Source organism: Protopterus annectens, chromosome 9.part0 (assembly GCF_019279795.1).
Source record: "Protopterus annectens isolate FY-2018-M chromosome 9.part0, PAN1.0, whole genome shotgun sequence".
NCBI classification, from domain to species: domain Eukaryota; kingdom Metazoa; phylum Chordata; order Ceratodontiformes; family Protopteridae; genus Protopterus; species Protopterus annectens.
In genome coordinates this window covers 319,049,121-319,064,363 of record NC_056743.1, presented here as the reverse complement: position 1 = coordinate 319,064,363, position 15,243 = coordinate 319,049,121, and the positions used below count along the sequence as shown (strand labels likewise).

General features: G+C 43.8%; 1 protein-coding gene across 1 annotated transcript in view; it reads right to left on the bottom strand.

Moving 5' to 3' along the window:
• ZZEF1 (zinc finger ZZ-type and EF-hand domain containing 1) overlaps positions 1-15,243 on the bottom strand; it is a gene marked incomplete in the record, with an annotated part of 3,903,331 nt that overhangs the window by 3,522,218 nt on the left and 365,870 nt on the right. The window contains 1 exon segment of the mRNA XM_044082903.1: positions 6,648-6,764. Coding sequence (XP_043938838.1) covers positions 6,648-6,764 — 117 coding nt within the window.

The following is a 15,243-nucleotide window of genomic DNA, read 5'->3' as shown; positions in this document are numbered from 1 at the left end:
GAGATTGAGATCCTCTAATTAATGAAATTAAATCTTCTGCCAAAGAAAGCATTTGAGAACTAGAAGAGGGCCTGGATGAGGGGGGTTTAACAGGCACTGATTTAGTAGTCTTGGCTGCTTTAGCCCTGGCGAAGGCCTTAATGGACATGGCTGCTGGAGGCCTAGCAGCACCACGTGCTGGGGTAGAGACATCCAAGGGGATGGTGTCTGATAAGTCAACGTGGGTAAAATTTCTGAGGTCGATTCAAGAATTCCTCAGTTGTAAGAATAGGTTCAGCTGTACTTTGAGCAGTTTTCTGTCGGTCTTTATCTTCTTGCTTTTGGAAGATTGGGTAGTCGGAGGATCCGGCATAATGTACGCAAAATCAGTACCGAAAAACTGTTCGGTTGAAAGAGGCACAGGCGAACAGGCTGCTGGGCTGGGCCTAAACAAGGCAGACAGTAAGAGTGAAATCTTTATGAGGTATTTGTTTCCCACAGGTTAAACAATTGTTAACTTTTTCTGACATCGGCTGAGGCAAGAAAGAGTCCCCAACGGGTACTTAGCTTTAGAAGTCTTCAAGTAGTATTCGGTAGAAGTAATCTCTGGATCCGACCGACCAACAGCTTCTGCGCAAGAAAGACTGAGGAAAGCTGATGCTTTTATACCGAAGACCAGCAGAGATGACGCCGGGTGGAGTGACATCAGCGGCGGACCCGGACTTTGAACCGCCGACTGCAGGGCTGCCTGACGACAGGACAACCCACTTGTTATGACTGCAGATGCATCCATGAAGGACATCAGAAGCGGATGCAGTGTCCTATCCATTTTGAAATTGTCTGCTTTGTGATAGGTTTTCCTTGTGATCCTGCAGCATAGGCTACAAACAGTTGCTCAGTTTTTCTGAAAGCTTTTGTTTTGTCCAAGAAGAATCGTAACTGTCTGTGTATATCCAAAGCGTGCAGAAGTCTCTCCCCTTTATTCTGGGGATTTGGGTAGAAAGTTGGTAAATGAATGGTTTGGTTCAGGGCCACATTGGAAACTACTTTTGGCATGAATGTTGGGTTTGTCCTGAGAGAAACTCTGTCCTGGTGAAAAATGATGAAAGGTTCCACAGCCATTAATGCCTGTAACTCTGATACTCTTCTTGCTGAAGTTATTGCTAGGAGCAGAGCAGTTTTCCATGATAAGAATTTTATATCAGCTGTGCTGGCTGGTTCAAAAGGAGGCAGTGAGAGTTCTTCTAAAACAAAATTGAGATCCCAAGTTGGTACTGGTGCTCTCCTTGGGGTCTTATGTTTTTTGCCCCTCTGAGGTACTGTCTTTGTAGAGGATGTGAAAAAATAGGAGGTTCCGTATTGTAATGAGCTGAAATGGCAGAGGCATGGATATTAATTGATGAGAAAGATAGGCCTTTGTCCAGCATCTCAGTTAGGTATTGTAAAATCTGAAGTACATTTGGAACAAGTGGGTCGAGCCCTTGTGTCTGGTTCCAAGCACAGAATCTCTTCCATTTTTCTGCATAAGATTTCCTAGTGCTGGGCCTCCTGGCTTCTAAAATAACATCCATAACAGCTTTAGAGAGAGGTGCAGTCTGAGTGGCTACATTATCTGCCATGCTGCCAGATTTAAGGTTCTGAGTTGACTGTGCAGAATCTGATTGTTTTGTTGAGTCAGAAGATGAGGAATTTGAGGTAAAGGCCAAGCTGGGCCCTAAGACAAGCTCTTTAGGATTTGGTACCAGTGCTGGTGTGGCCAGTCTGGGGCAATCAGGATCATTTTTGGCCTTTCTTGTCTGACTTTTAGGAGTACTTTGGTAAGAAGAGGCATTGGTGGGAAGGCATAGACTGTCAGAGCTTTCCAGCTGAATAACAGAGCATCCACTTTTCATGCTTGAGAGTGATAAGTTCTTGTGCAGAATTTCTGCAGTTGGCAATTGTGAGGGGAGGCAAAAAGATCTATGTCTGGGCGTCCCCATTTCCTTGTTATCATGTTGAACACCTGTGGATTTAGTTTCCATTCGTGAGAGTACATGAGATTTCTGCTTAGTTCGTCTGCCAGTGTATTTTTTGTTCCTGGCAGGAATTGTGCCTGCAGATGTACCCGACAGGTTAGTGCTGTGTTCCACAAGGTCATGGCTTGCCTGCATAGGGGGTAGGAATGTGTTCCCCCTTGCTTGTTTATGTACCACATAACTGTGGTATTGTCCGCCTTTATTAGTAGTTGTCCTGGATGTAGTAGGTCCTTGAAAGCTGTCAGGGCATTCTGTACTGCTAGCATCTCTTTCTGATTGATGTGAAGATGCATTTGTTCCTTGGGCCACGTGCCCTGAATACATTTCCCTGCCATATGCGCCCCCCAGGCATAATCCGATGCATCCGTTGTTATTGTCTGCCTGGTTGTGGGTAAGGTGAAAGGCTGTCCCTTGTTGTGGTGACAGGCCTGGGACCACCATCGAAACTCCTGTTGTAGGCAAGAAATTAAAGTTAGGATTGTCTCCACGCTGTGACAATGTTGAGTCCAAACACTTTTTAGATACCATTGTCGTTTCCTCATATGCAGTCTTGCATACGGAATTAGTAGAATGTAGGACGCCATGAAGCCCAGGGCCTACAGAATTTTTCTTGCAGGGAGCTGGGTCTTTGTTGCCATCAGTTGAAAGTATTGAGTCAGTTGTCTTTGTTTGTCTGGTGTGAGATAAGCCATCTAGGCAGTTGTATTTAAGCTTGCACCCAGGAATATTATCTCTTGAGAGGGCACTAGTTTTGATTTCTTTTCGTTTACTGTGTACCCTAGGCAAATTAGTAATCCTTTTACAAACGCCAGATGCTTTAGTATAATGTCCTTGCTCTTTGCTTGAATAAAGCAGTCGTCCAAGTAGGGATATATCTGAATTCCTTTTTGTCTGCAAAATGCAATTACTGGTGCCAGGCATTTTGTGAAGACCCAGGGTGCAGTAGATAAGCCAAAAGGCAGTGCAGAGAAATGGTAATGCATTGAGCCTGCTATGAATCTGAGGTATCTTCTGCAAGTTTGTCTGATTGGGACATGCAGGTATGCCTCCTTGACATCCAAAGTAACTAGCCAAGCCTTCTTGCCCAGCATGAGTAGAAGTTGCTGTATTGTTAACATTTTGAATTTTGGAACATCCAGGAAAGTATTTAGGATGGACAGGTCCAGTATTGGTCTCCAGGCTTTGTCCTTTCTGGGTACTAAGAAAAGTCTTGAGTAAAATCCTTTCCCCTGTTCTTGCTGTGGTACTTTTTGAATAGCTCCCATGTCCATGAGAGCAGCAATTTGTTTTTGCGCTTCTGCCTATTGGTTCTGTGGCAAGTCTGGCATACCTCTTGATTTTGGAAGTGTGTGAAAGTGGAACCTGTAACCTTGAGAAACAATATTCAGTACTCATTTGTCCTGGGTGATTATGTGCCAATTTTTTGAGAAAAGTGCAAGCTTTCCCCCTTGGGGTGCTGCCAAAAGGTAAGTGCTTGGCATCTATAGAGGGAAGTCATTGGGACTATTTCCTATAGGGTTGTGATTTGTCTTCCCCTCCTTTGGGGGCTGAAGCACCCCATTGTTTAGGTCTGTAGGAGCCTTGGGGCTGAGATCTACCTCTTGGGCATCTGTATCTGCCTCTTTGTGGCCTAACACTGGAAAGGACCAATTTTTTGAAGGCCAGTTTCTGCTAAACCTGGGTGGTTGAACCTGTAAGAAATCCTTTACTATCTGCATTGATTTTGCTTTATCCTCCATTTTCTTTAACACCTCTTCTGCCTTAACACCAAACAAAGTATCATGCTGTAGCGGAGCATCCAATAATTTAACTTTAACATGGTCAAGTAAACTTTGTTCTTTCAACCAAGCATGCCTTCGAATAACAGAGCCTGTAACTGCGGCTCTACAAAAAGCCTCTAATGAATCAAAACCACATTGTAAAATATGCTTTCCCACTTGTTCAGCTGCATGCAATAAATCCTGTATTTCCTTACTGTTAGGACTTTGAGATTGTAACCATTTTCTGCTTTAACAATGACATGAGATATTGTTGATATTTAAGCATGTGAAACTGGCGATTTAAAGCTCTTACAGCTAAAGTAGCAGAAGTGTAAACTTTTTTCCCCCATCTGTCCAGAGCTCTGGAATCTCTATCCGAGGGGACAGGATTTTTAGCAGTGGAAGCCTTAACCCATTCAGGACCCTGAGAAATTGTTTCTGGATCTGCAGCAGGGTTTTGTAAAGAAATTTATGAGAGTCAGGGACCCTGTAGTACCTGTCTGGCTTGACTGGTGCAGGGGGTAAAGAATCAGGAGACAGACTGGATTCAGACAAAACATCATCAACAATATCAAGCACAGGGGGAATAGCAAGGGGCCTGTGCTGGGGCAATAAAAGAAAATCTGAGCCTTTTCTTGGATTCTGAATAATTCTGGCTCTCCCAATGGAAATGCTCCCTCATGGTGTGCAGGGTTTCCCCAAAAGAATAATCCTCAGGCGGAGAGGCTGAAGGTATAGACTGTTCTGCATCAGAGTCCTCATAGGGAGGGAGAGAGTATCCCTGGTCAGAAGAGGAATCAGAGGAAATAGAAACCTGGTCAGAGGAATCATAGTCAGTGTCTTGCCTAAGCCTTTTGTCAGGAGGGGGATGGGAACCCCTGATTAAATTAATTAGGTCTTCGGCCATTTTAAGCATCTGTTTCTTTGGCATGGATGACTGTTCAGTAGAATGCTGTACTTGTTTCTTTGTCTTTAAAGGTGTCTTTAACTTAGCCTTGGCTGCTGTCGTGGGCTTAATTGTAAGCTGTGAAGGTCTGAAAACACCCTCAGAAGCCGATGCCTGCACAGCGGCTCCGGACCCATCTGAGGGAATAGTTTCCGTAGGCCCAATACCTTGTGTTTCCACAGACCTCGCGGTGTCTCCACGTGGCTGTGTGATAGGGCCTGTGGTTCTGAGGTAGCGGGTGTCGGGGACTGCGAAAGCACCTCAGTGAGAACCAGCGAACGGCCTAGAAGAGGCTTCCTCATCGTTTTTGGACCTTAGATGCCTGTCCTTTTCTTCGTCTTTGCGTTTTTTATAAATTCCGGTCAGTTGTTCCGACGGCATTATATAATTAAACCTTCGGCCAAAATAATGTAAAGCAAAATCGAACCGACGTTTAATAGTGCGTTTGTTGAATCTTGCACAAAACCGACAACTAGTAATGTCGTAGTCAGGGCCTAGGCAAGGAATACAGTAAGAGTGAAAGTCCTTATGAGGTATTTGCTTCCCACAATACAATTATTAACTTTTACCGACATCGGTCTGGAGCAAGAAAAAGTTTCCCCAATGGGGTACTTAGCTTTATTGAAGACTTCGGTTCAGAAACTCAATTTCGAAAATCTCAGGAGTCGGCCGACCGGCACTAGCGGACTGCTTTTGCTTCGGGCACCGCGCAGCAAGAAAGACTGGAGAAAATGGCGTCGGTTGCATCTTTTATACCCCTGGCACACTGACGTCTGGGAAGAGGCGACAGCAACCGACGCCGGACCAAGACTTTGGAACTCGGGCCGACTGCGGGTAGCCTGCCGGCGGATAACCAAGTGTAATGACTACAACAGTGAAAGACGATGAACATCTGGTCAGTGTTGATCAGTGTTCTATTCCAGTTAACCAATTCACATAAACAGATGAAAAAAAAGAAGAAAAAATAGGGCACTAATTTACCATGCACAAGCAGTGTCTGTACTGATGTAATTTGGGAAGAGCACTGTTGGGCGGGCCCAAGCTGAAGATTGCCAAGGATGCTCAAATTGATAAAACTGACCCTGAAGTACTACAAGCAACTTTTTAAAAAACTCCTAAGTATGTTCTTGTAATTTGCAGTGTTTGCATAATCAATATCCAGTGCATTACTTACTCAGATTACAAAGGGTCACTAAAAATACCACATTACTTTTTCTGCTTTCTTTTCATCTATGTGCAATAAGTACTTTTAGTGCTGCTCATCTAGAATAAACATATACATTTGTAAATCAAACATACCTAGTAATAAATTGAGAAAATAGACAACTTAAATTTAACTAGCATTATCAAGCACACATCTTCAACTTTTACTGTAATAAATTTTACACCAGTAACAGTCAACGCTATCACAAGCTACAGACTTCAAATCTACCATTTAAGACATTTCAAGACATTTATAAGCATGTTGTTATGTTTCGGGATACGTCAATTTTGTACCTACACCCAAAGCTGCTGGTAGATTGCAATTATTCACTGTTAACTGAAATAGCACAAAAAAAAAAAAAAAAGGATGAATAATGTCTAAGCATTCCTTAGGACTGGCTTCATACATGTCTTTCATCTTTTAGTCTACAAGCTATTAAATCAAGACCGGTTTGAAAAACATACTACTGCTTTAAACTAGATGCTCAGTTGGCAGGAAATTAAATGCTTGCAGAAGAAGGAAGATGAACTACCTTAGACAAACGGTAACTGTGCAGAACTTTTTGATTCCAATGGGTCAAAAAAACATGATGGCCAACACATACAGTGACCCGGAGCAACAAGAGTTATCTACCATCCAATATTTAATACAGACTTTTAACTCAAAAGAGGAAAACATTTTTTCCATGCATGTACAGACAAGTTTTCATAACATGTTATTTCAAATCCCTTACAGGAACATACCAGACAATTCTTGTGAGGAAACTGTCCACTTCTTCCAAAACATTAGTCGAAAGAAAGTTAGGAAATTCTGCAGATGCCTGTGTCAGACTAAGTGGGGGCATATGCTGTAGGGCTTTTCTGTAAAAGTAAAAAGAAAGTGAGAGTAAGTGAGGTTAACATCTGTAGAACTTCACCAAAAACATTAAAAAAGCTAATAATGAGTAACCAAAAATGATCTCAAAGTAAGGACAATAACAGAAACATTTTAAATTATTACGCAGAATTATATTTCTTTTTTCCTACGCTATTAATCCTTCAGCTCTACATTACAAAGTCACAAATTACAATAAAAACATAATTGCTCAGTTCTGTCATAAACGGATTAAGTGCAATGTGCAACAGAGGAAAGAAAAGTTTTTTTTTGCAGAACAATGAAGCTGCTCTGAGAATACTTGAAATATATGTTAAGGGCAGAGACAAAAGTCTAGCATTCTTGAAGAGTGGTTATACATTTAGTTTAGTCTAGTAGAACCAAGAGCAGTTATGTGCATTGTCAAACTCCCTCAGCAATTCAATAATAATTAAATAATACAGTAATATGGATAAACTTATAAAATTAGATGTTCCAACAAATCACTGTTGCAGTAGCCTAAGCTATTTGGGTTCTGTTCCAGTAGTTGGGCAGCTTTCAAAGCTTAAAGGCATATTCCACATGCTCTGTAAGGTGCTCCAATATAAAGACAGAGTACCAAATTAGCCATTGCTTTTTTGCCTACAAAAGGAGGGTCTATATTAAATTAGCGAACGCTTAAAATAGTGAACGCTGATTTATCGACTCTTTAAAACCGAAGCCTGAAAATCCCAAAGACACAGAACAGCGACCCCCCCCCCCCCAGGGTGGGAAAAAAAAAAGTTCGGAACACAAAAAAATAAAGTGGGGTGCTGTGCCCCCCACACCCCCCTCCTTAAATATATCAACTCCAAGATCGCACCACAGTGGAGGAAATGTCATCACACTGGAGGAAATGGCAAAGTCCAGAAAATGGCCCAGCGATTAAAAAAAAAAAAAAAAAAAAAAAATTTCGCTGTTCCGTGTCTTCGGGATTTTCAGGTTTCGGTTTTAAAGGGTCAATAAATCAGCATTCGCTATTTTAAGCGTTTGCTAATTTAATATAGACCCGAAAAGGAAGGCAAAAGTTCTGAAAGGACAATGCTAGGAAACAAAACAAATGGCCCTCTATAAACACAAGCATCTATACCTTCAAAACCATGACAACACAAAAAGAAAACAGTCAAAATAAAAGAAAAGAAGGGAGGTGTGACTACTGTAACAGCGATCTATTAGAAAATTTACAGTTATGGTAAATTTGCTTACACAACTGCAGTATGTTCAATATTTAGAACATTGTTACAATAGCCTAAGCTAGTTTGGATCAATTACCATAGCTTAGAAATTAGGCAGGGAAGAGAAAAAATAAACTAAGAATCCATGAGCCCTGAAGAATGGTCCAAGTAAAGCCTGAAACAACAGTCATGATGACTGGAAGGAATGTCCTTGATTTTTAAAGTATTTTCTTTTCCTTTTGAAGCCTCCTTACAAATGCGTTTTAAACTCCTATTTTATGTTTATGTGCTGCTTAAATGGCTTATTGAAAAAGGGAGCTGAGGAAAAGGGGAAATTTTTATTTGGTTTAAAAAAGATGAGTTTAAAATTTTAAGTCACTCCCTGATCCTCAGTGGTTCTATGTGCAACACCATGGGGGGCTTGGGAGGAAACAAAAAAACATGAGAGGTCTGAGAAGCCAAGACCAGCAACAAAGTCACCTACCAGCACCTAAGGCAAAATAGAACCAGCCTGACATTCAAACACTCCCTAATGACTTTCTTCTTTTTGCGGTCATAGGAGGGTAAACTCATGTTGACTGGTTATGGCTCCATAGATTACCAGAGAATGAGACAAAGGCAAATAGCGGAACCTAGATGGGCTGGTAAAGTACAGAAAAAAATTAAATTGTGTAAGATCTTACCATAACCATAGATGTCCTTCTCTTCCATGTTGCAGTAGTCTTACTGTGAGATCCTCTGCCTCAGGTGAACTGAACGTCGGCTCATATACAAAAGATTTCAGCCTGGTTGCTGTTGGTGCATGGGCCAAGCCACACATAGGGCCATAAACCAGGGACCTTAAATGTGACGTCTGCACACACAGACCTCAGAACTAACTGCCCAGTCGGACAGTAGCCTAGGAGATGCCAAAAAAATAAGTTATGTCTTACCATAATGTTCCGTGTTGTTGATCTTCTTCCATTCATCACTGATAGGTTCGGGTCCGAGCCCTCGGAACCGAGTCGGCCTAATCCCACGCTCACGTACACCAAAAACTCTCGAGCTAAGCTGCTACTCAAAATGCCCTTCTCCCAGTTACCTCAGATCGAGTTTGCATGAAACACACAGAAGTAAAAGCAGAGGCCATTTCTGCACAGAAAACCCTGAAAATACCACAAGGACCCATAAGATCCACCAGGAGCCTTTGGTGGGGGACGGAGGGTGGGATGTGATGAATGGAAGATGATCAACAACACAGATGGAACGTTACTGTAAGACATAACTTCTTTATCTGATCTTGTTAATCTTCTTCCCATTCATCACTGATGGGACAGAATCCCAAGCTACCTGAAAAACCTGGGTGGCCCTTATGGAAGAACATTCCGGAGTACCATTGAGCCAAAGGCCGCTCTTCCCCTGGAGACCATATCCAACCTGTAATGTTTGATAAAAGTGTGGGGGTTAGCCCAAATGGCTGCTGCGCAAACGTCGTCCATAGAGGCTCTGGAGTGAAAAGCAACAGAGGTTGGTATGGCTCTCGTTGAATGTGCTTGGATATTGACAGGTTTAGGCTTATTTCTATGTGAATATGAAAAGGCACTACAATCTCTGAGCCATTTTGATAAATTGACTTTTGTTACAGCATATCCCATTTTTGGTCCAGAGAAGGAAATGAAAAGATGATCTGACTTGCGGATAGATTTAGTCCAATCCAAGTAAAAACGTAGTTGCCTATGTACATCCAATAAATGTAGACAGTAGTCTCCTTTATAGGAATAGTTTGGGGAAAACACTGGGAGGTCAATGGACTGGTTCACAGAGAAATCAGAAATCACTTTGGGGAGAAAAGATGGATTAGTCCATAGAGATACTCTGTCTTTATGAAAAATTAAATATGGGCTCTTTATGCATAAGGCTTGTAATTCTGATATCAGTCTAGCTGACGTGACAGGCACCAAAAATAGAGATTTCCAGGATAGAAATTTGAGGTCACATTTTGCAGCAGGCTCAAAAGGGGGTAAAGAGAGAGACTGTAGTACCAGGGAGAGATTCCATGCCTCTAACGGACGCCTAATTGGAGGTCTGCTATGAAATACTCCTTTGAGAAAGGTCTTGCATAGGCGGGTGGAGATGAGTAGAATGCCCTCTAAACTGTTATGAAAATTGGAAATAGCTAAGTGGACTCGAATGGTAGAAGCTGTTGCTCCATTCTCAAAATACTCAGAAAGGTATTGAAGTATAACAGAGACCGGAGCTGAGAAGGGGTCTAGCATCTGTTCTTTAGACCAAAGAGCAAACCTTTTCCACTTATCTCTGTAAAGTTTTCTGGTGTATGGCTTATGGGAGGCCAGAATAAGATCGTGAACAGGTGAGGAGAGGGTTTCCTGCCTGACGACTCAGAGAAACCAAGCTATCAGCTTGAGAGTGGACAGATTTGGGAGCGTCAACCCTTGGGGGTGAGAAATTAAGTCTGGATGAGTGTCCAGGATCCATTGAGGTTGTAACAGGTGAAGCCAGAAGAAGGGGAACCGCACTTGTCAAGGCCATAATGGGGCAATGAAGATTCACCTTGCATCTCAACCAAATTGCTTTCTTCAAAAATAGGGGTATCAAAGGATTTGGAGGATAAGCATAGAGGAGACCAGTGGGCCAATCGTGAGTCACAGCGTCTCTTGGGGACTCCCCCTCTGGGGAAAGTGGACAAAGAAGCTGCTGCATTTGTTGTTCAAAGGGGAGGCGAAGAGATCGCAGCAAGGCTGGCCCCATCGGCTGAAAATTTCTGCCATCACAGTAAGAGCCATTGTAACAGTCTCATGTGTAAGCTTGCCAGAGGAACAATCGGAATGGCCGCAGCCATGGACCCCAGAGCCTGGAGAACTTCTCTTGCTGACACCTTCTTTGACAGAGTATCACTCGTACTTGCAATCTTAACCTCTGAAGCCTGTGAGCTGGTAGAGATACCAGGCATGTTCAAGTATTGAAAACTGCCCCTATAAATTCCACCTGTTGGGTAGGTTGTAAATTGGATTTCTCCCAATGAACTGTGATGCCTAGGGACTCTGCTAGTGAGTGTGTAATGGAGGGCCATGGTCAGGAGACGCTTGGTGGGGTCGGAAAGGAGCCAACCGTCTAAATATGAAAACACCTGGAATCCTTGAAGTCTCAGATGAGCCGTCACCACTGCAAGGCATTTCATGAACACTCTGGGGGGCCGTCGAGAGACCAAATGGCAGGGCTCGGAACTGGTAATGATTAGCTCCTAGCCAGAAGCGAAGGAGACTCCTGGAGCATTTGTCCATTTTGATGTGGTAATACACATCCCAGAGGCCTATAGAGCACATCCAAACATCCCGTAAAAACGGGAGAATGGATTGAATAGTGACCATGTGGAATTTGGTTTGAACCACTGACTTGTTTAGATGGCTGGGATCCAGAATGGGTCTCCTCCAGTCCCAGGTCTTTTTTGGCACCAAAAAAAATCTTGAGTAAAAAATGGATCCGCATTGGTCTGGGGGAACTGGATGGATGACTCTTTTTTGACGCAGCTTTCTTATCTCTGAAGCCGCTTCTTCCCTTTGACTGGTTGGAACATTGAGAAGGCTCTTTGTAGGTTTTGGATGGGATGTTAGAGGGATGTAATAGCCTCTGGAGATTATTCTCTGCCCCCACCAATCTTTTGTAATAGAGTGCCAGGCAGTTTAGTGCAGAGAAAAACTAGCCCTGACTACTTCCACAGGAAAGCAATCATGCAATGCTTCAGGAGCGTTAAGATCGCCTGGAGAAATAATCCCTGGAGTCTTGATTTCAGGGATCCCCTGTGCCCCTAAAGGGGCGTCTTCCACCATTGGAACCCCCTCTGCCTCTAGGGGAATCCTCGCCACGTGCATTACAGAAAAGACCTTCAGATTTTTTGTGCCATATTTTCCCACTCCTCTGGTTCCTGGAAAAAGAACATTGGGGCTTGGAAAAACATAGGCCAATGGCAGACCAGGTCTTTCCGTCCTGCTTGCACCTGGCCAGTGTGTCCTTTACAACCAAACAAGGAAGATGGTTCAATAGGGGCGCTCAAAAAGGAGGACTTGAAGGAGTCAGCGAGGTCACAGATCCACATCTAGGCATGACACCTCATGACTTTGCCTGCAACCGCTCTTGGTTGAATAGGAAACCAACCTCATGGACGAGTTGGAGATAGACTCAAGGGTGGCAAGTTGAGAGACAGCCTTGTCTAATGCCCAGTCAGAAACTTGACCCGCGAGGGCTCCAGAAAGTTCAGAAATCAGGATCTCTTTGGAGTCTCATGAAATGTGCCAAGTAGTTCAGGGACCTAACTGCAAAGGTCGCTGAAGCAAAAACTTGCTTCCCTAGTCTGTCCACAACCTGGGACTCTGTTGGGCGGGTGAACAGTAGGACTTTCTTCTGCTAGATTCTTTTTAGTGGCTGCCGCCACCAACATAGCATCAACTGGCAAGCCCTTAGACCAGTGGAGGTGCTCCTCTGGTGGGGAAAGAATGTTACCTGGTCTCCGGGGAATGGCCTCAATAGAATCAGGGTTCTTCCATGCACGCTGCACAATGAGCTGGGCAAACTCATCAGCAGGTGGGGTCACCCCAAGTGGTAGAGGGCAGAGAGCGAAAAGCCTGCAGGGAGATGGGCTCCTCCAAGGAAGGGTTAGAGGGCTTCCAGCCACCCCTCTGTTTAAATATTTCCAGGGTGTCTCCAAAGGAGACATCATCAGGGGGTGACCATGGGGACCCCTCCCCATCATCGTAGTCCATTGTCCTCTGAGAGGGACTCTTCAGGAGAGTTGATGTATTTCCTCTTACACGCCTTCTTCTGAGGAGGTTCTTCAGTGGGGATATCTGAGGAAGACTCGAAAGGATGAGTACCCTGATGCTTGTGCTCTCGGTGCCCTGGAGAGGTGACCCGTGGTAGCTGTAGTTCAGTGGCAGCAGAGAGAAGTTCCGACGTAGGAGGAGCACTTCCAGAAGCAAGCACCCTCTCCATCACACAGAAAGCAGGCCTGCTCAAAGAGGAATGGGAGCCGGGAACAGAGTAGGACAACCTCGGAACCAGGGTCACACCCCACTCCATCAGACCTGATCCTGGGGATGGAGCCTCAAGCAAGACTGAGGCAGGCGTTATCCCAAGATCTGAGGACGGAACCGATAAATTTGGAACCGTGCTCAGAACAGAGGATTCCAACCTCCCCAACCATGAGACTGAGGAAGGGACAGTTCAGATGGTACCGAAACACAAAGGGGTGGCCTCAAAACCTCAGTGAGGGTCACTGCTGGCACCGAGGAATGGGTTTCCACCAATGATGATGGAACAATGGGCTTCGGAACCAACGGATCCGAAGGAGGAGTAAAAGTGGGAGTTTTGGGAGCAATAGACCCAAACCCTGAAGTGGGATGAGTCTTAGGAACGTCTGTTATCCCTTTGGCTGTCAACAGCTGATCCAGTAGGTGCACCAGAATGAATTCAGAAAGACTCCTGGTGGACCTCGTGGACACTCCTGAAGGGGAGTCAGGCAGGTCCAGAAAGGAGCTGTACGTCTGTCCTAAGAATCCTAAGAATGGTCCGTCTGCATTGGACACGAGGTTTTTCATCTTTAGATGCTATGGTGTTGCTTTTATCTGTAAGCCTGTAGAGTTTACGCATTATCCTTAGAATTACACGCTATGTTTTAGTACTGTGCTTGTGTTTAATTGTAGCGCACAAAGCGCGCCTTGATGTTCCTATTATACCACGCTAGAACATTATACTTCAGTTGCATTGGTTTCTCTTTTTAACTACATTCAAGTACTAACGCTCAGTGTTTGGTACGTGACTTACGTTCAATGATAAAGTATAAAGAGCGTGTTGCATTGGTTTCTCTTTAAACTATTTAAACTATATTTTGGGTACAAGCACTTTGTGTTTGGTGGTTTGTGTTCAATAATAGCGTATAAAGAGCGAGTTGGTGCCCCTTTTAACCACGCTAAAACAATATACTTTAGCAAACTTTGGTTCTTTCTTTATATTAAAATAGCACACTGAGTAAAGCACGTAGTAGCTTTTATAGCGCTTAGCGTGCTTGTATTGTAATTCTCCTTCCTTACTCTTTGCTGGTCAGCATATTGCACGTGGGCCTTCCCAAACCAAGCAGTTAGTTTTAGCCTGCAATATAAAAGTAAAGTACGCAGTAGCTTCCATAGCGCTTAGCGTGCTTGTACTGTGATCTCCTTCCTTAATCCTTGCTGGTCAGCGTACTGCACGGGGGCCTTTCCAAACCTGATGGTTCTTTTTAGCCTTCAATATAAAGCCCCGTTTTTGGTACATGGTGGCCCATTTTAAGCAGCTATAAGGATTACTTTTTTGTTTCTCCCTTCAATTAACCTTTAAAACTGTGTATCACAGTTAGACTCCTCAGTCCTCTAGCTACTTAATTATTTCACAGAAGCTACATAGTGCCCTCCTCTTTCCTGCGCTCTTACTGAAACTACGCTGCTGCCTTTCCTAGTATTTGGGTACTACCTGGGAGTCCTTGCCAGCGCCTAGCCTGAGACCCACCTATCTTTGCATTTCTCATATTATCTGCCTGTATTCTATATCTGTACACCGGCCGCACATGTACGCTATTGTTTTACAACAAACTGCATACAGCATAGGAACTTTATAAGCATTTTACCTGTGCTGCTTATTATTTTTCTGAATGTCTTCTAATGTAATCTAATGCATATTTTATGGTTTGCCTGTTTTTGTCTTGCCTCCATAATATAAGTTTTTTTTTAATATTGTTTTTAATATTGCACTCCTTACTACCTGTCTTTCTCTCTCCTATATTATAGCTCTGAGTTCTACTTCTACTCTACCTGCTACTGCCCTGCCTGTTCTTCCCTGGTTTTCCCTGTTTCTGCAAGGTAGCTCTCCTACCAGCTCCCGCTGAATCTCACCCAGGAACACAGCTATTTGTGAAGCATACCCAGGAACATTGTACTCAAAGTATGTCTGCTAGACTTAACTAAAGACTTTACTCTTACTTGCTAGGTAACAGAGTCTCCTGAGTCTGATACGACAGCAGCCAACCCCCCCCCCAGCCTATCTGCCACTTTTTTTGTAACCTGCCTGCCCTACTTTTTTCACTGGTTCCTCTCCCCTAGCTCTTATTTCTCCTCAACCTGGAGTAACTCAGCTGTGGCTGACTCCTTACTCTCAGGCGTCCTGCCATCTAGTTGAGCTCTCCCCCCCCAGCTGACTTACTTTATCCTCTCTCTCTCCCTTTATACCCACTGGCTACCCCTTTCTGTTC